The sequence below is a fragment of the Trachurus japonicus genome, chromosome 6 (genome assembly GCF_045865225.1).
Source record: "Trachurus japonicus isolate A0001 chromosome 6, Traja_1.0".
In the NCBI taxonomy this organism is placed as follows: domain Eukaryota; kingdom Metazoa; phylum Chordata; class Actinopteri; order Carangiformes; family Carangidae; genus Trachurus; species Trachurus japonicus.
Window position 1 is genome coordinate 23,597,601 of NC_140912.1, and position 20,022 is coordinate 23,617,622.

The 20,022-nt window shown below is 40.2% G+C and overlaps 3 protein-coding genes across 7 annotated transcripts in view; 1 reads left to right on the forward strand and 2 right to left on the reverse strand.

Moving 5' to 3' along the window:
• Window positions 1–2,265: 2,265 nt before the first annotated feature.
• nutf2 (nuclear transport factor 2) lies at window positions 2,266–9,066 on the reverse strand. Of its 2 annotated transcripts, none has more exons than XM_085779923.1 (5): window positions 9,022–9,066; window positions 6,591–6,712; window positions 5,264–5,335; window positions 4,602–4,700; window positions 2,266–3,203 (listed from the first exon to the last, which is right to left on the reverse strand). In XM_085779923.1, the coding sequence occupies exons 2-5, from the start codon at window positions 6,687–6,689 to the stop codon at window positions 3,090–3,092; spliced, it is 384 nt and encodes a 127-aa protein (XP_085636049.1). In that variant the 5' UTR covers window positions 6,690–6,712; window positions 9,022–9,066; the 3' UTR covers window positions 2,266–3,089. The 2 variants fall into 2 exon arrangements, with proteins under 2 accessions (XP_085636049.1, XP_085636050.1); XM_085779924.1 differs by having other exon boundaries at window positions 8,771–9,066.
• A 1,760-nt stretch (window positions 9,067–10,826) lies between these two features.
• On the reverse strand, window positions 10,827–14,649 carry tsnaxip1 (translin-associated factor X interacting protein 1). Of its 2 annotated transcripts, none has more exons than XM_085780608.1 (11): window positions 14,513–14,649; window positions 14,243–14,378; window positions 13,979–14,119; window positions 13,793–13,886; window positions 13,177–13,373; window positions 12,839–12,980; window positions 12,571–12,737; window positions 12,335–12,448; window positions 11,639–11,748; window positions 11,319–11,430; window positions 10,827–11,106 (listed from the first exon to the last, which is right to left on the reverse strand). In XM_085780608.1, exons 1-11 carry the CDS (start codon window positions 14,566–14,568, stop codon window positions 11,014–11,016), a joined length of 1,362 nt encoding a protein of 453 aa, XP_085636734.1. In that variant the 5' UTR covers window positions 14,569–14,649; the 3' UTR covers window positions 10,827–11,013. The 2 variants fall into 2 exon arrangements, with proteins under 2 accessions (XP_085636734.1, XP_085636735.1); XM_085780609.1 differs by having other exon boundaries at window positions 10,890–11,106; window positions 12,571–12,734.
• A 768-nt stretch (window positions 14,650–15,417) lies between these two features.
• Window positions 15,418–20,022, forward strand: part of ranbp10 (RAN binding protein 10) — a 32,329-nt gene continuing 27,724 nt past the window's right edge. For 2 of the 3 annotated variants that reach the window (XM_085779898.1, XM_085779897.1), the window contains exon 1: window positions 15,441–15,818. In XM_085779898.1, coding sequence (XP_085636024.1) covers window positions 15,617–15,818 — 202 coding nt within the window. In that variant the 5' untranslated portion in view covers window positions 15,441–15,616. Of the gene's footprint in view, window positions 15,819–20,022 lie in introns of all 3 variants that reach the window. The other variant, XM_085779899.1, reaches the window with a different exon arrangement.

The following is a 20,022-nucleotide window of genomic DNA, read 5'->3' on the forward strand; positions in this document are numbered from 1 at the left end:
TCTATAAATAGTGTTTTTTCCTTTTATCATTTTTGGTATTGATATGCATTTGCTTCCTGATAATTTTATCATCAGCCTCAAAACCTAAAACTAAGCTCATAATGAATCTAACGAGATGGGCACTGATCTGAATGAAAATTCCCCCAGACTATATCAGACTCATTCTTTTATAGCCACCAAAACGGAAACCTGGAAAATTGCCAGTATCCAAAATATGACGATGATGATAACGATACTGAACAGTTACAATAAGTTAATACACTTAGAATTAAAAGTCATTAACATCAATCGAAAGATAGTATCACATTTTATTTAATCGTTTATGTTGTTGTAGCCTACTAATGTCCAAAGAGTGAAAAAAAGAAAAGAAAAAAGATTTGACTCCGTTTTAGATGCAGAGATGCTCCTCACTCTGGCCCCCTGGTGGCACACCACTTTAACCCCATATTAAAGGTGCCAGTCTTTGTAGTAGTTCTCCCAAGTTCCAAAACACTGCAGCCTGCCATTATTACTCCTTCTATCCCCATCCACTAAAGCCAGACATGATATCAAACCATTATGGTCTCCTGTTTCTATTATGGTTTTTCTTTTTCTTTTTGCTGTTGTTTTTTGTTTTACCTGCACATCCTTGCAAAGACATAACTTACACCCCGATTGCATGTTTTGCCAGTTCTGTGATGAACATGAGATATCACATTTGGCTACTGTTCTAACTGCCATAGAGGTGCTGTTAATTGTGTCACAGGTGTGTCTGTTTTTAATTACCCCTCATTGATTTGGATGGAGTGAAGAAAATAGTAGAAAAACATCTTCAAAACACCTCAACAGCTTCATATCACATACCTAATCATTATGTACTTGAAACAACATCCGTCCAGGCTGTGACTGGCATGTCAGATGACTGGCTCCTTTGTTCACATGTAACTGATGTAATCATCTCAGGGATGTGTCAGTGCATAAATGAATCAGCAAAATCCTGCTGCACCTTGCAAAACAGCAGGGGAAAGTAAGTATTGAACGTGTGTATAGAGGCCATGAAGGTTGAGTAGATTACTCATTGTTTTTGTTTTTTAAACGTAACATCAATGTAACTGCTATTTCTAAAGTCTCTGTGAGTGGTCCTTGGTTCTGCCAACTTTAGAAACACGTCTGTAACCCCAGTGTCGTCAGTATGTTTTTCAACATAAGGTTGTGAAGGTCTTGAGAGAGCTCTTTGCTTTTACTCATCATGAAGAGCTTCTTATGTGACACCTTGATAATGAGAAACCTTTTTACAGGCCATCAGTTAGGACTAAACCAGCTGATATTAGGGACGAGATTACTTTCTGAATACTGTCAGATTTCAGCTGGTTTCTTGGCTTTCCCTTCCTTTTTGCACCTCCTCCTTTTCTTCATGTGTTCAATACTTGTTCCCTGTGTCATTTCTCTTTAACACATTACTTCCTTAATGAACATTTATGTTTTGATTTCTTTGTATGTGGATTACTTGGGTGTCATCAACAATGTGGTGAAAATTCATGTCAATATTGGAGCCCCATTAGAAATATATTTACTGAGAGAAATGTTGACGTGTTCAATACTCATTTCCCCCACCGTATATTCAACGAGGAGACGACTACCTGCTGTTTCAACACATTAAACATTTCTATTCTGTACAACAAGATGTTTGACTTTGTTCATAAAGTCTGTAGTAGTGCCCTTGTGGTACTACTGAATTACAAATACTACATAAACATCTGTAAGGTGTCAATATAGGAATGATAACATTTTAAATTCATTTTTGGTCAGAGCTATGGCTGTTTTACCAATCCAACCCTTTCTCTTGGTATTCCTGGTAACCACTGATGAGAGTACCAGAGAACTGATCCAATACAGATCCCCTCATCCCCAGGGTAAACTCTATGGGTTCATTTTTATGCAGGGTAACACAAGGAAAGGAAAAGACAGCAGCTCTGTTACTATTAAAACAGAACCACTGAACACAGTGTCGTTATGTGAATTGGTCATAACCTGGCTGATATCCAATCACTTATAATAAGGTCAGTATTGGTCCAATAGAGATCTAACAGACTAATTGCTTGTTTATTTGAATTTACTCCTTCAACTATCTTTTAATAAAGAAATAAATTGCATCTTCAGTTATGCAGCTGATCTGCATAATGTGTATTAAGTCAACAATTGTATGACAAATCACTGTGAAGACAAAACAATAAACTAGGAAAACAAAAAATAACCGGAGATTGATATGGAGACGAAGCCACACCATTAAGAAAAAAGTCCAGGTTTTATTGTGTATCGTGGCTGTAGTCCATGTTAACTGCCAGATATGTGAGAGAGAATGACAGAAAGAGAGAGAGAGAGAATATTTGAAAGATCAGAGCCAATCACACAGAAGGGGGAAACCATGTCCTCCATGATTCTTCGGTTTGCAAGAGCAAAACCTGACATGAGAACGAACCATGGCAAAGTAACAATTGTGTAAAAGGGGAGTAAAAGTAATTTAAATACACTAAGGCAAGCTAAAGTCAACAACACAGGTGGCATCTAAAAACAAATAACAACACAAGAAGTTGGAACTGAGGGAGCTGACTCTGGACCTGAACATGGTCTACAAACCAGTCAACAATAGTGCTTACAGAACTGAGTTGACAGCAGTGGAGTCAACGGTGGAGTAGAATGGGTTAGAGTAGAGTAAAGAAGAGTGGAGAGCAGAGCAGAGCATGAGTTAATGGCGTCGGTCAGCCGTTTGTCTTCCTGGTGGCTTGAGAGTAGATATTGAAATGAGGGGCTCCCAGCGTCATGCAGATCAGCGGAGTGGCAGACAGGGGCGTCTGATTGGTCGGCCGGCTCTCAGCAAAGAAACACGTCGCAGTTCTACTGGCTGGGGTGGTTTTGAAAACCCACCTGGATGAGGTTCAGTGATTGACATCTAGAATCCGGTGTTCACTTGTTTGTCAAACAGGCGTAAAGCAGGAGGGAGGGACGAGTGCTTTCTTCTCTCCATCCTCAACTCCTCCCCCCCCTCCCTCCATACTTTACACAGTGCCCTTCACTATGGCTGCCCCTGCCCACCGGAGTCGGGTATGGGCTTAGCCAAAGTTGTGAATGGCCAGCCTGAACATGTCATTGGTGCACACCCATGCATCGTTAATGTTCTTGAGGATGAAACTCTGATGGAAACCCATGACTGGGTCATCGTCCGCCTGCAGACGCACACAGAGGGAGAAGAGGTTTAGGACAAAGAATATATTAGAGATACTGGCAGAGGCAGCAGACATCGTACGGACACAGAGGAAGTTGACTCAGTAAAGGAGAGAAAAGAGGGAAACATTGTTGGAGGAAATAAAATTGGCCACAATCACTATGGAGAGGAATGACACCTGCAAGTCATCCGGCTGCATATGCATAACAGTTTCTCAAACCAATGCAGTCTAAATAAAACAACAATCCCACTACACATCCTCCCTGTAGGTTGTAATGATAAGTTTGTTGTGAAACATCTGGTATTTTCGAGAATGTAATAATTATCGCTCGCTGCTGTTGTGCATGAACCAGAGAAATGTCAGTTTTTTAACCCATATCCACTGATTTAAATCAGCACCTGGCAGCAAACTACAGTCATTTCATCACAAACAGGACATTATAACTTTGATTTAAAGGACAATTCCAGGCAATTCAACCTGGAGCTATAGTTTCCTAATATTTTAGGTCTAAAAGAATGAATCTGAATTGCTTCTTATGCAGTAGTTCTGTCTGTCCCCGCATCGCCACAGCAGCGTATAATGGTAATGGACAGATTTTAGGCTGTTTAGGCTGTTTACATCCCACAAAACCACAGAAAACGTCAGATGGTTATTCAAACATACACCAAGGGGTTTGCTTACTTCAAAAAAGCCGACAGTAAACAGAGCTGTAATACAAAGTCTCGCACAAGAGTCAAGTTGATGGCTAACATTGTGTTGTTTACAGGTTGACCATTTGTTTTATCGCCAAAGAATATCAACTCGGAGGAATGATGTATTCGTAGCAGTAAGCGTAAGTCTGGATATTGTTTATTCTGCATACTGAGCACGTCAACTTGACTCTTTTTTAGGTCTGTTGCTTTACCTGGATTTCCCTAACAAACTGGGACCTCACTGTGTGTTTGTATAGTTTTAATAACAACAAGAAAACGATCAGATCACTTGAACGGAGGTGGTGCGATTCTGCCACTCACTGTTGCACAGAGTATTCACCACCCGAGTGTAGATGGATATTATCTCAGATGTGTTGATGAGTCAGAGACACTAAACTCCTAAAGCTCCTTTTTAGGCTCTTGGTTATAAAGATACATCTGGATTGTTTTTATTCTGTCAAATAGATCACTGAAAGCAGTATACCAAATGTTGCCTGTTCACAAATTCTATTTTTAGAGTGCACTGAGAAAGTATTCAGACCCCTTCACGGCATCTGAATATAAATGAAAGAACAATTAGATCCAAATAAGATCATTTGATGGTACAGTACTGTTGATTATTTGAAACCCAGGCACATACATGAATAACGACATTTATTTTCAATCAGCTGACTCTGAACATGCAGCGAATGAGAGCACTACTTACTTTTAGTTGTCCAACAACCATACTCAAGATGCAGCAGTCTGGAGTTGGCTGGTGATCTTGCGCTGTTATACTATGCGCTATTTTTGTGAAGGGGAGACTCTGGCACACACAAAAACACACACAAGGGGAATATTATCACAGGTGTAACAGACACAAAGAGAAGAAATCAGACACTCAAAAAGAAATCAAACATCCAGGAGAGATCCAGAAGGTGGTAAACAAGTTTAGTTTAGTTTATTTAAAAGTCTAACAACTGCCTGCTGTCTATAGAGATATTACAGTGATAACATAGGTTAAAGCAGAAGTAAGCGATCCGGTCGTTTTGGCTAACTTCCTGTCAGCTGATGGAGTTAGCAGTCCCCGCCCTCGTCCCTACGTCACCACATTCACGCGCATCCCTCGGCTGCACACACAGAGAGGACCGCCCCTTTATGCCGTTCTCTCTCCTCATTGGATAAAGGTTGTAGGATACGAGGAAAGTTTTCTCCTCGGCTTACAGCAGAGCAGAGTGACTGACAGACCCGTGTTTCGGACCAAACACTCTATAGAAGTGATTGCTGTCGGAAGATATAACTATTTAAGACTTATATTAACACAAACATTCCGCTTCTGCTTTAACATGTTGCCCCAGTATACAGCAAAAAGTTACCTAGCAAACTCACCGACAGTTTCTCAACAATAGCTCTTTTCCCCTGGAACTGTTGTCCTTCCCACGTAAGGCATGATGCATCAATCTGTGTGGAGCAGAAAGAGAGAGCGCTTATAACCACATCAATTCATCAACATGTTATGTGCTTATAATCAGTTACACTGACAAAAAAAATCCCAGTGTTTAGGCAGAGGGTGTATTTGATTATATTTTATTCAATCAGGAAGCTTATTTGAAAAAAATGGATAAAGGTCTTTAATTAGATTTTTGTTTCTCCACTAATTGTTTTATCAATAAAATGTGAGACATGACCATTATTATTGTTATAATGCAAAATGTAGTGGTTGATGGAAGCTGCATGGGCAAGTTAAACTGTAAGCATCAGGACATGGCTATAAACCCCCCAAGGTTAGCGAGACATTCTTTAACTTGAACCTGCTCAGTTGGCCTGTGAAACCCAAGACCACTACCAACTGCTCCAGATGATCAGTGTCACTCTCTTGTCAGATCACTTGTGAAACTAAGTCAGTCCTCATTCTCCTGTGTCCTGATTTACAACAAAGATAAACAATAAAAACCAATGTCTTTTTTTTTTTATTGATCAGTTTAATGGTTTTGTTTCTCCAAATTGTCCATGTTTCACATCTGGTTTCAAAGCAGAGTTTCTAAAAATGGGAGGAAAAGTTTATCCCAGGACCTGACTACATAATGTTGATGACAACTTTGACATTTGGTTCAAATGATATTATAAATGCAAAATCTCAGGCAGACACTATCCCACATTTACCATTTTCTCATCCTCCTTGAAACTGTCTTTCTTTTAAAATTTTGATAGCTTGTTGATCATTTTCAAAAAAAAAAAATAAATACTGAATCTACATTGAAGACAAAACATAATTCCTGCACTTCTTTTTGACTCACTTTTATATATGTAATTTAATATCTAGTTTGCACAGCTGCTTATATTATTATTACTCTTATTAGTAAGTGCTAAATTCATGGGACTGACAACACTAGTTGTGTTTGAGTTAACTAAGTTCAACTCCCGTTATTACTCAGGTCCCTGAACCTGTGCATTTCCCTAAATAAAAACTCTTATGTAAGTATCAATATGTTTATGATTGATAATGAACAAGTGTTGATTCAAATACCTAATTTCCTTGGGCTGTGCTGTGAAACAATAGAGGAACAGGGTTTTTTTGTTTTGTTTTACAACATTAATGAACACCAACATGGCCAAATCTAAATGAACAATACTTCTTCTTCTTCTTTTTTTTTTTTTAATGGCATCATCCACCCCATGTTAAGAATTTCTTGTGAATGAATGAAAACACACTCACATATATAGATCCAAGTTGTGATCTGTCAGAGTCAAACATCTGGTAGTAGTGCTGCACAAAGCTGGATCCTATCTGCTCCCACAGAGGCTGGTCCACCATCCTGAATCACCCTGCAACACACACTGGAAAGAGGGGCACACGTTAGAAGAGATGGAAACTAGAAAAATAAAAATGATCATATCCTAGAGCTAGAAGGGAAAAACAAACCAAGAAAACATATATACAACTTGCATCATAAATGTTTTTGCTTTAACATTTTTCACTTATTTTAGCCAGAACTTAAAGCAGATATCATCGGCACGGCCGTTTCGGCTAATGCTGTGTTCAAGGCAGGCTTTTGAAACCGTAAGTTACAGCTTCAAGTCACAACTACGACTTGGTAGCGTTCCAGGTAACCCGTAGCTCGTGTTTTTACCGTCCTGTTGTCTGTGAAAGTTCCCTATAACGGCCACTCGTAACTTCCGACCCGTGAACTCGTACCAGATCGAACTGGTATGACTTCACAGGAAGGAAAAACACAAAGTACGAGTTTCCTTGAACGCACCATGAGTTAGCAGCCCCCGCCCTTGTCAGGCATCAATTGGGCCTCGTGCTACGTCACCACATTCACGCGCATCCCTTGGCTGCACACACAGCCCTTCATGCCGTTCTCTCCCCTCATTGGATAACACTTGTATCCCACAAGGAAAATTTTCTCCTCGGGTTACAGCAGAGCAGAGTGACGGAGAGACTCGTGTTTAGGCTGAAATACTTCATGTAAGTGATTGCTGACGGAAAATAGGACTATTTAGGACTTATATTAACAAAAACATTCCACTGATATCTGCTTTAATGGCTAAACAACACAAAAATACAGACAGGCTGCACAACGCTGCACTGCACTGGTCCTGCCGTCTCTGAGAGACAGATACACCAGGATCATCATTAGAGACCCATCTCAGACCCTACAAGTGCCTGTTCCAGCAGCTGGGATCAGGAAAACGGCCCCGCCTAACTTGAAAATCTAGGAGCGCAAGCAGAAAAATTTAGGGGCACACACAATGAATCGCCTTGCAAAGCAAATATTTACATTTCCTTTTCATTCATGATCCTCACACACACTGGCCTGCCAACTGTAATGACAGATTCCAGATACTTTGAGTCGCCCCTTCCACATTTCACCAGTGTTAAAACAAAACCCAGCAAATTTACTGGTTGCACATGCGCAAGTAGATTAAAAATCAACTTGTACTGTCTCCATTTAGGGGCAGTCTGGAGCCCTGTGATGGCCAAAACCGAGAAACTCAGGAGGAGCTTTCCTCAGGCCATCTGACTCCTGAACCAGGACTGACCTCCACTCCCCAGGACTCAACCTGACACCCCACCCCCACATGGTCAGGATTAGTGTGAATGAATGAGGATGACTGCTTGTTTTTATCTACTTCGCACCACTGCTTGTTTTAGTTATAAACTTATGGTTCTGTTACCTTGTTTGTATTTTATTTGATGTATATATTCCTCTTATTTATTTTACTTATATGGCCAGTCTTAGAAGCAACCAGGAGATATGTCACAGCATGTTATACTCTATGACTGTGGATTATGACAAATGAAGTAATCCTGAGGCTTGGTATGTGACATGTTACAATTACGAAGCTTATGAACTCCATTAAGCTCTGAAATGAACACATTTAGACAACTTTTAAAACGATCCGGGAGACTTTTGCTGAGCACGCCGTTCAGTTACATTCTCTCCGCTTGGGTGACAGTGACAGCACAAGTCATGTGCTTCCACATTACGATACAGTGTTGTTGTTACTGGAACAATCTGAGAGCTCGGAAAAATTAGCAATGAAGCCTATAGGCAACATATCAAACACGGCTGGACGTAAACACATCTAGGTCCGACTGATTATAGCTTAAGGCCGGGAAAGGCAGCAAAATGCACGTAGTGGTGTACGTTAATGAAGGGGAGGAAAGCTCATTTATGGCTAGTTAACGCAAGCTAGCTAACTAGCTAGCTACGACTAGCTCACAGGCTGTCTTGTTTGCTAACGTTAACGTCAAGGCAGAGACAGTTCGTCCCTCAACGCCGGCCAACGATAGACGTCTGATAAATTATATTTCTAAACGTTAGCTCCAACTGGCCGGCTGGCTGGCGTTGGCCTGCTCACTAGTTGCTAAAAATACCTCGTCTTTACCAAGTGTTGATGCCTCCTTCGGGCCCGTTCGCACACACACACACACACCGCTCTGGATCCCCGGGGCAGCTACCCTACATAGGCGTGCCCAACGTTAGAGCCCTAAACCGGACAGCAGCAGCCGATTTAACTACTTATACTCCGTTGTGTGTGTTCAAATGTCAGACTGAACTAGCGCTTTTGGTTTCCGCACATGTTTCCATTCACTATTCCCTCAGAGGATTTCCTAAAAATAAGTAATAAAAACTTACCTCTAACCCAACGCCGAGGCCGGCTGCACGATCGCAAAGTGCAGTGTCTGCGCCGCCGTTACGAGGGCACGTTCGATGGCGCCGTTACTGGCTCGGAGGATTATGGGTAATGTAGTTCTTATATTATACTAACAATTCTCAAAAGTAGAGCAATTTGCCATTTGAAAGAGATTTAAAAGTGTAAAAATGAAGCAAGTAGGCTGATTCAGGCACTGTAAATTCAGGCAGCGTAATTGTAAGTTATTATTTATTCATTATTATGTAATATGTCCGTGCTATATGACTTTTTCTACATCTACTCTGTTGTAAATCCTCATTATCCTCAAATCCTCTAACATTTATTTTATTCCAGAGAGACAACCACATTTGAGTTTTCTCCAGACATGATGCTTAGAAGAAAAGCCTAATAATTAAATCTTGGTTTCATCAGACCAGAGACTCCTATTTCTCACAGTCTGAGAGTCCTATGTGTGTGTGTGTGTGTGTTTTTTTTGTTTTTTTTGCAATCATTAAGAACAGGCTTCCATAAGTGCTGCAGTTATGGCTGTACCTCTCAACATGTCTCCCACCTCCACACAGGATCTCTGCAGCTCAGAGTGAATATAAAGATATGAGTTGTCTGTCATCTGTCATTGTCAGTCAGTCAGTCAGTCAGTCACTTGATTCGCCCTTGAGTTGTAAACCAGTTTCTTCTTGTTGTTTGTGTGTGTGTTCATTAGCTCAGGTCATTACAATTGTTGAATGATAATGATTCCCAAATGTCCTGATATTTCTCTGATTCAGTGTTATGTTACATTGTGCAATGTGTAAGCCGCTTTCTTGAGCCACTTTTGCAGAAAAAGGAGGGCACATGACGTCAACATGTGCAGTAAAATTGGCATTTACAGATTACTGTAAATGTCTGAAAGGAGTTCATCGAGGGTAACCACTTTATCAGTAACAGGACATTCATTAATCTCTGCCACCAGGCCACCTACTGTACTCAAAGGGGACTGGGGCCAGTCGGGTCCCTTACGTTGTTCATGCAGATACAGTTGAATGCTGTGTACCATCTTCACTGTTTTCTGCACTCAAGCTGTGACTAATACAGTAAAGTATGTAGTATGTAGTTTGAATTATACTTTTTTGCCCACAAGTGTGTTCAGTATGAGGTGTTAGTGTTTCAGTGAGAGTAAATCCACATGTAAAGACAGATATAAAGTCTGAAAGTAATGTCAGTCACCCAGTATAAACATCTTAATACAAATACTGTCTGTGTGCAACTGGACTTTGTCAGACTAAGGTAATGTTCTTGTACAGACCTTGATGACTCACCAGCTGCTATAGATTAGTTTAAAACTCAGGCCTCCAATGACTACCGGCTTTGTGCTGTAACTGTACCCTTATAAAAGCATAATGCCCACTCAAACAGTGTTTCTACCACAAACCCACATCCAATCCAGTTGGCTTGGCTTGTGGATCTGGGAGGGTCATGTCAATAGAAAATTGTCACACTCGCTGTTTTGTGAATTGAAATATGTATTGAAGGTTGTTCATGGTAAGTTGGTATCTTAACCGGGGTGCACTGACTATAACTTTTGTTTGTTTGCTCCCCTTTAAAATACATTGACGCTGTATGAATGTCAGACAAAAAAGCCACCTAAATGTCCAAAAATCATTATTTATACGTTGTATTTTGACAAATTACAATTAACAGGTTGAGATTAAACCATTCTACAAGGTGCACATGATATTGTTTCAGTTTTGTTTGGCAAGATGTGGAGGTGTGTTCTGGTATTTTCACAAAGGACATTTATTTTAAATCATACTCTAATAACTGTACCTAAATCTGCAAATATTTGAATATCAAGAACCGTTATGATCAAATGTGTAGGAACATTGAATTATTTGTATTTTAAGAATTAATGTTACATTCACTTTTTTTTTTAACCACATGTCATTAATCTGGCAAGCTGGTCTACTTTAACAAAAAATTAATTCTTCAACATTATATCAGCTGCTGGCCGCTGGAAGATCATTTGACACAGCGTTCTCCTCTGTCTGGTCATCAGCTGGAGGTAAGGCGGCGCCACCAGACTCTGCAGGCTGTTGGAGCATTAAAGTTAAAAGAGCAAAGTTTTATAAAGGATGAGAGAGCTAGTCTCTAAACTATATTTAACATAACACATTTCACATTTCATTTCATTAGTGTAGGTGGTTACAATGACTGTGCTTAATAAAATTACTTTACACCTCATAGGCTGTGAAGTGCATCACGTAACATCAGACTGAGATGGTGAAACCCTGCTGGTACGTACCAGGCTGTTGAGGCTCTGGGTGGAGATGATGTCATTGCCTTTGTCTAGATCACTTTGAGCTGAGGTCACAAGTGTGTCTACTTCCTCATCTGACTTCAGGGGGAATTCTGCCCTATACATACCCACATGAACACAAACAATTCCCTTATGACATAGAAACAGATATAGCAATAGAGAATGACTTGTTTGAGTTAAGGCTCTAATAGTAATGGCCTTTGTAAATTGTACAGATTGTGAAGCTCTTTGAGGCATATTTGTGATTTTGGACTACAATTGTGTGTGTGTGCTTTTGTCCGTGCATCACAATGTATATATGTCACCTAAACTCTTGGATAGTGGTTGTGTCGCTCTCATGCATATCAGAGTTGATCGGCTCTTTTAGCTGACTGGATTGAATTTGACTTTGCTCTTGAGACACACTTGCGTCCATCTGTAAAAACAACAAAAAGCTAATTAAACAAAAGTCATGTGTATATTGTTCGTAGAGCTAAATGAGAAAATCAACGCCACTCTCATGTCTGTCATTTCTATACAAAGCTACAGCCAGTAGATGATTAGCTTAGCCTAGCATAAAGACTGGAAAAGGGGGCAATGCTAGCTTGGACCAGTCTTAAGATTAAAAAGACTCACTAAAGGTTAAATGAAATATAATTTGTTTAATACATTTAGATGATATCCATACATACCCTCAAAAACTACCTCCCATAAAAGCAGTGAGGAGATTTTTTTTCAGCTTAAACTGAGGCTTGCTTTTCCCCCGTTTCCAGTCTTAATGATAAGCCAAGCTATCGCTGGACAAAGACAGCATATAAGCATATAACCAAAAATGCTGAACTATTCTTTTATGCAAGGTCAGGCAGTATAACTTACTGAAATAAATCTGTAAAAATACAATAATCTGTTTAGGGTCAAATATTAATGGTAATTTGGAATTTGGGTCGGTCAAATATGACTACACTGACTGTACAGTCTGGAGGAACAGAATTCAATACAAAAATGGGTGTGATGGACTTTACCTGCAAAGTGCTGGAGTCATGTGTCTCAGCCTGCATGCTGCTTCTTTTATGGAGATCTAGCAGGGTGTCATACTCACTCTTCACCTGATCAAAGTCAACCTGTAGTGTCTTCATCTGAACAGAAGAATATACAAATGCAAAGACTATAGTTAATATTTTACATTAACGAGTTAGACTTTAAATAGTGGATTCTGTAAGTACACAGTGTATACAGTTCATCTGTCTGTATGAGCCACCTGCAGGAGAGTCTGTTTGTGTGTTTGTTCCAGTGTCTCCCAGTTGCACCTTGGTACCACATCCCAGTACTCTGCCTTCATCCTGTTCAGCTCCTCCTGGGCTTTAGCCAGGTCTTCCCGACACACCTTCAGGGCGAGCTGCAGCTCCACTGGGTCTTTGGCCTCTTCTTTTACAATGGAGACACATTTCAGAACAAAAAGGACAATTATTAACATAATTGTTATGTGCAAGTGTACAAAAGAAATCTGTTTCCCCCCTTTGGCTCACCTGTGTTTTCATCTGCAGGGTGCTCCTCCTTCACAGAGGCACTAGTTAGGTCACTGAGCTGCCAGATCAGCAACTTGCGGGCGTCATACTCCTCTCTGTACTGCAGATACTGGTTGGACAGTTCACGCTGCAGATGTTCTACCTGAATATGAATGGAGCAATCGGTGACTTGCACTAGATGATGATAACCTACCATCAACCTTATGATCTGAAAAGAGCTTCAGACCAAACATGTTTTGGATTTTAGACAGTAAGCAAAGTTTTTCATGCACAGGTGTGAGATCAGGAAATTCATATAGAAAGCAATTAAAACACAGCTTTATAAGTATGCCATGTACCAATGCCTGCATGGCCTTTCTGTTCTCCCTCATGGCCTCTATGGCCTTCTGCAGTTGCTGCTTCTCCCTTTTCAAGGCTCCAATCTCAGCTTGCTCCTCTGCCCAGCGAGCTTGAATCTTCCTGTCACATTCCTCCGTCACCAGCCTCAGATTGGATCGCAGTGGCTCCAGTTCTCGGATTTGATCCCGCTGATATGCTGAACAGATGTATGATGAATAATGAAACACCTATTGTTAAACTACTAGATTACATTCTGTTTTATTTTCCACATTTAGTTTAATTGCAAATAAGATCCCTTTGGGTATTCTAGCCGTCGAAATAAGAACAACTGAATAATTGGATCAAAACGATGTTATGACTATTTCTAGCCTCTGCAAGATTATATTTGTAAGTTGTTTGTTTGTCTACTATATGCCAGCTATATGAGGAGTTAATTATACATTTCATTAGAATTAAGTCCAACTTTGAGTCTTAAAAAATGCCAGACTCTCAAGATCTACTATACTTTAAATTGAAATGTTTCTCATGATTGTCATTTTGTTTTTTAAGGAGAGAAAAAAAACGTTAACATTTTTCCATTGTTAAAATAATAAATTAGACAACTGTCTTTCTGACCTAAAGTGTTTTCATATTCCTTTTTGATGGCAAAGAGAAGGGGTTGGTAGGTTTTGAACTCTTTAATGAAATGACCAAAGGCATCAGAGTAGACCTGTGGCCAAAGCAGAAGAAGATATGAATTAAAAACAAACAGACAAACAAAAGAATATAAGTTTGATGTTTTGTTTCGGCTTCATTGTGCACCTGCAGTTTTAGTTCCTGGGAGTTTGGCTCTTGGAGGCTGATAGTTAGCAGCTCTTTGGTCACATATCTCTCCAGGCGCAGCAGCAGTTGGGGCTTCCTCCCCAGACCTGCATAAATATAACTGCTGCCTGCTGGGTGAAGCTAACAGGGTAGGGTTTATTACACACACACACACACACACACATACAAAACCAGTGATCATCTTTGTTATGACAGTGGAAAGGACACTAAGAGGAGACAAACAGTAACATAAAGTAAGCCTACCAGGAAATCATCACAGGCTTGATGAACCTGTTGCTGGTCTGTTTGTCTCGCTGCTGCAGTTGGATGGACATTTTCTTCTTCTTTCTCCTCCTCTGACTTCTGGATAGTGTCATTTTGAACACTATCAAATGTACGTCTTAAAAAAAAAGAAAGAACAACAATTCAACCAGCTACTACACTAACTACTCTACTCTACAGTAGCTACTCATAATAGGCCCAATACAATGGTTTAGCTACAGTACTTTATATAGCAATAGCTCTGTCACTTGCCTTTGTTTTTGCGACGGCGTTAAAGGTGGAAATTTAACATATTTGTGTGGTGACATCTCCGAAGTACGAGCTCTTGGTGTTTTTCACTTGAGTTTTGGCATCACAGGTTGCAGCCAGGCAGCCCATGTACTGTAGCAGCGTTGCCATGGAAACGATGACGACGCAACAAGACCCACAGAGTGGACCGCGGCGCGCCTAACTAGTTTGATGAAAACTTCCCTCTCAGATCGAGAAAAGAAAACTCTCTACCCACTGGAAAGTGTCGATTTTTACTTTATTCATAATTCAGTTTTTAGACAGTCCGCTGGGGATCTGTTTAACAAGCTATTTATGAGCCACTTTGAAGGCTGCAAATATGATAATAAATAATCAAACAGGTAACCTACTTCATGAATATCATTAGGAACTGCCAGAAATAATAATGTTGTAGCCGACAAAACACAAGATAAGAAAACCACTATAAGATTAAAAAAAAAAATAATAATAACAACTTGAAAACATCATTATAATTCATTAGAAATGGGCACACAGGCTACATTACACTTTTGTTTATGTTCTGGAAATGATGAGACTACTAATCCCATTATTTTCATTTAAGTAGAAAATATTATTATATGTCCCACTTTCTCTAATGTTTAAAACACGAGATGGAAAATAAAATAAATAATTAAAAAAGTTAAATATAATGAAGTATTCGTTTATTTAAAAAAAATAAAATAATACTGTCTCCCAGTTTGATAGCTAAAAAAAAAAAAAAAAAAAAAACTACATTTCCTAGCTTCCTTTCTCAGTGGAAGCTGTGGACCAGGGTCACCGCGGTGGAGCTGTGTAGTCATTTCTAGACACATTAGCACATGCATTAGCATAATACGAGCGAGCAGCTGGACTACAGTACCCAGAAGGCACCGCTCCAGCCTACAGTACATTCTGCTGCTGCTTATCCGGGGATGTCACACCGCTGCTGCTGCTATTTTCTCCCCTCAGTCCCTCTCACTCTCAGCCTACAGCTCCAGCAGGACTGACACAGGGCTTTGGATAGGAAAGGAACCGAAGAATAAGACACCAAACAGAGGGCCACAACAAAAAAAAATAAGAAAATTAAAAATGGCAGAGCAGCTCGGAGCGGGAAGCCTGCCGTTAGGAGATCCTGCTTTTAACTACCAGGAGCACGAACTGAACGAGCGACTGAAACGGCTCTACCCGGCTGTGAACGAGGACGAGACCCCTTTACCCCGATCCTGGAGCCCCAAGGATAAATACAGCTATATTGGGCTGTCACAGAACAACCTGCGGGTCCATTATAAAGGTTAGAGAGCTGAGCTTTTGGGGGGTGTGAGGGGGGGGGGTCAGACCCTAATGGTCTGATGAGTCGCAGCAAAGAGCACACAGAGGTCTCTCAGCTCAAATCTGTCACTGTTCTGTTGTTATACGGGGAGGGGGTTTCTTTTTCAGTCGCACACACTCACGCACACACACGGTATGCGATTATGTTGACTGTGTATGTGTGTGTGTGTGTGTGTGTGTGTGCAGTCCTGGTAAATCTAGTCTGAGCTGCTTCTCCTCCTGTCCCTATAACATTGCTTTGTTGCACAAATGAGCAGAGGAATGCCTAAATGAGTGACAGTGGACTCGCTAACCCTGTTGGTCTTATTATTTACCACACACTGAAATTCACCTTCAATAAGCTTCGGTTGTCTTTTGTTTATTTTTAACGTTTAACGGCCCGTTAACGTTTATTTTGTTGCCAGTAAAAACAAAAAAAAAACTGACATTCACATCTGACGGTCACCCTAGTTTGTGCTGGAAGAGGTGTATTGATGGCGATAACGACGCAGTCAGGAGGTTACCAATAAGCTAACTACTAAATGGTATTTTAACAAACAGGAGCAGCAAGCTAACAGCAGGCTACCTCTTATTAAGCAAGTACAGTACAGTAGTTAGCTGTGCGGCTACTAGCAAAGCTAACGTTAGCCTAACCTAGCTGCTCCTTGTGACTAATATTGTATTGAAAACTGTGATAAGCTGGGCACAAGATGGACACGTGCCAAACTTGTTAACCATTTACAATGTTGTAGTACCGCCTGTGATATACTGCAGTTGTTTTAGTTTTTTGTTTTTTTTAACCACAGCAAGTAACAAAAATAGAATAAAAATGGCATTGTTGTGTTCGCATCGCGTGATTTCAGTGGCAGTGTTCTAGAATAGAAGTCTTTTCCAGAATTCGTAAATATTCTTTTGCCAGTCTGGAAGCAACCGGTCCAGCTCCATTCACATGTGTGTGTATGTATGTATATGTATGTGTCCTGAGCACAACAACAGTCTCATGTACAACCTCCAGCCAGGCAGCCAGCTTGTTTTCAACAGCTGCTGCTGTGAGTGAGTGAGAGAGTGAGTGAGGAGGCCTCTGCGCATTGCATTAGGCCAGATGTACCGATCTTAATAAATCTCCAGTATCGGAAAGACTGGCAATTTCACAATAACAGCAACTTTTGCTCGTCGTCAGATGGCCGCAGTCAGTCCCTTATTATTCTGTTGCCTATTACCTAACTGTCAGTATGGTCTACCAAGCCTGTCAGATGGATTATATTAGCATCCAGCTCCCTAAATCAAAACAAAGTGACATCTGTGTGAAGTCCTGTGTTCAGTCTTTTGACTGCTCTGTTGTTTTTCGTCAGGCGACACGTCAGGGCAGACCCGCAGGCCAGCTAGTCCTGCATCTCAGGCAATGAAAAATCTCCACAGAGGCATTGCAAGGCCACTTTGGGCCCTGTTGGCTGTTTACATCAGTGAAACATGCAGAGGATGAGAGGATGCAGGCAGGCTGTGTATCCCATTTTGAAAATCTTATTTGGCTCATACGTAGTAATGGTCCTGCTGTTTGTGGATAACAGGAAAGCTACATTTTGTTGTTGTTGTTTAATTTAAGACTCACTGGCAGATAGCCTGAAATAACCCACAGATTATTTAATGCATTATTGATCAGGATGCTGCTGTTGATACAAACTGTGGTTTGATTTGATATAAGCCCACACACTTTGTTTTTTACAAAGGGTATTCATAATACTGCATATTTTGTGGATACTGTTGTGCTGCATGTTGATTTCTGTGGTGTGACAAACCAGTTACTGAGATCCTTGCCTAGAAATGCTAACAGCTGTGACATTGGCACAAAATGCTGAATGGCCCCATGTGTGTCTTAAGATAAGATATGCCATCTCATGTTGGGTTTATGTAGAGCACTGAGTCTTTATGTCTATGAAAGTGGCACAGATTAAGTGACACTGCACAATTGTTCAGGGATGACAATATAAGTAGGTCTACTCTGTAGTGTGTAGGATAATTTTCTCCTCCTGGTTGTTCTAGCTCCAGCTCTGTTCCTTCACCCTTGGGGTTTGGATGCTATTTTGACCAGTGTGCCAATTTTCTCTGTTCAAGGCCACACAGTGTCTACCTAGTCCTGTTGTGTGCAGACACATATTAATCTACCCAGTCTTAACAGGTAGATACACAAATAGACCCTATATAAATAACATTTTGACATAGTGTCTATGAATACACCATTTCAGTTATGTTATGTTTTTTTTTTACTGAAACCCCAGAATGTGGGTCAGTTAAGGATACATCTGCTTTATTCTGATGCAGAGATGATTTCATTGTTCTTTTAATAGGCCCTCAGGATCGATAAATGGAAAGACAAATACAGCTGCTTGACAGGTAGGGCTATATATAGGGAGTAAAATATTCTGTATGCACTATGCAGCATACCCTGTAGCATTGTTTGTGCTGTTATAGATCGTCTAGAATCCACTGCATCTTTTCATTGTCCTTTAGGATGACTAAGATGATTGAGGACTTTGTGAGAAACTAAAAGAAATTTAACAGGAATTAAAGAAAAATAACTTTTCATTATATTAGAAACCTATTCTGCTATTATATCTGTCAGGTCTATTATGTTCACTCTTAATCTTCCATCTATTCCCATAACTACTGTTAATTTAAAAAAAAGCACATTCAAGGTAAACACTGTTTTCAATCTAAAAGTTGTAAAAAAACAAAACAAAAACAAGACAAAGTTAATTACATTATTTAAACAACGTAACTTGGACAGAATAATTTGAATCTTAGAGAAGCCAGTATGCGGCAGAATAAGGATGTTTCTCTTTCAATGTTGGTCTTTACTGGGGCATACCATCTGTGTCATTAATCTTAGGGTGGACACAGGCAGTTTGCACCAACTTGTAGGTAATCAAGAAGTTTAATTTCAGTGACGGCAGCTTTAGGCTTCTGCACTTGGGGCAGCACTTTACTCCACAGCCATTGGGGATAATTTACCATCTTCTGACAGGAACCATGAGGTGCTGTCCCTTATCCCAATAGTGATGTAGGTCACTGCCGGACAAAGCTAATAGAAATACATCAACTGCGAAAATATGACACGCAATCTTGAGGTCACCAGAGAGGACTGGACATCCTCCAATCCTTGGCTGTGCCTTAAAGTTTTGTCCTTGAAAATAAAAAAACTGAATTAATGACACAGCACAACCTCAGTGGACTCCATCTATTGAGAAAGTTGGACAGAGTGCCAATGATGAAGACAACATTTTTAGTCCAGTTATGCAAGGACCTCATTGCTCATAGTAACAGCCCCACACTTCATAATCCCAGAGTTGTCACCTTGAACCAGTTCAAGTCCATCAATCACCATCACTGAAATGAACAGAAAATCTGGCACCTCTGCCATCCGTCCCAAGTTTGCTGAGTTCCATACATAATAATTTATTTATATTATGTATCTGAAAATCAAACCCCCTTGCTCTCTCACACAAGTCCATTAATATTTTCTGATAGTTGACCTTTCAGAGTTCAGGTATGTTCTCTGGTATGGTCACTTTGTGTAATTTAAACTGCACAAACTAACATAGGGGCCATGTCGACTCACAAGGTAGACAGTGTTGAATGTAATTGACAAAAGTGGTGGTCTGATACACACCTGTTCGCATTCACCAAATCCAACAGTACTAGTAGCAACTGTTCCACATCCAATTTTTTTTGCTCCATAGCCTATGTTAGCATTAACAGTCTCAAAGAAATGTTGCACGTTCCGCATCATCTTCATCTTTTTTACTCACCATGAGCTGTTCCCAGCAAGCAAAAGTCCCTGTCACATCTTTTCTTCTACTAGCATGCTAACCAGCTAGCCCCAGATAATAACAACTTAGTGTAGCCTCCAATCTGAGGCTCTATCACAGAGATCACTTATAAATAACCCCTTTTAATAAAATCTTTAAAGAGATTTTTCTTTATTTTCAATAGACCCATAACAGAAATAAGACAGAACTAAAATAAACAAAACATAAAACTCATGAATACAGCTACAATATCACTGCTTCTTAAACCCAACAAAGATCCATCATTGCCATCAAGCTACTGTCCAATCTCTTGTATTAACGTTGTCAAAATCATGGCTAAAACTCTCGCCCATAGAATAGAAAAAGTTATCTCATCCATCA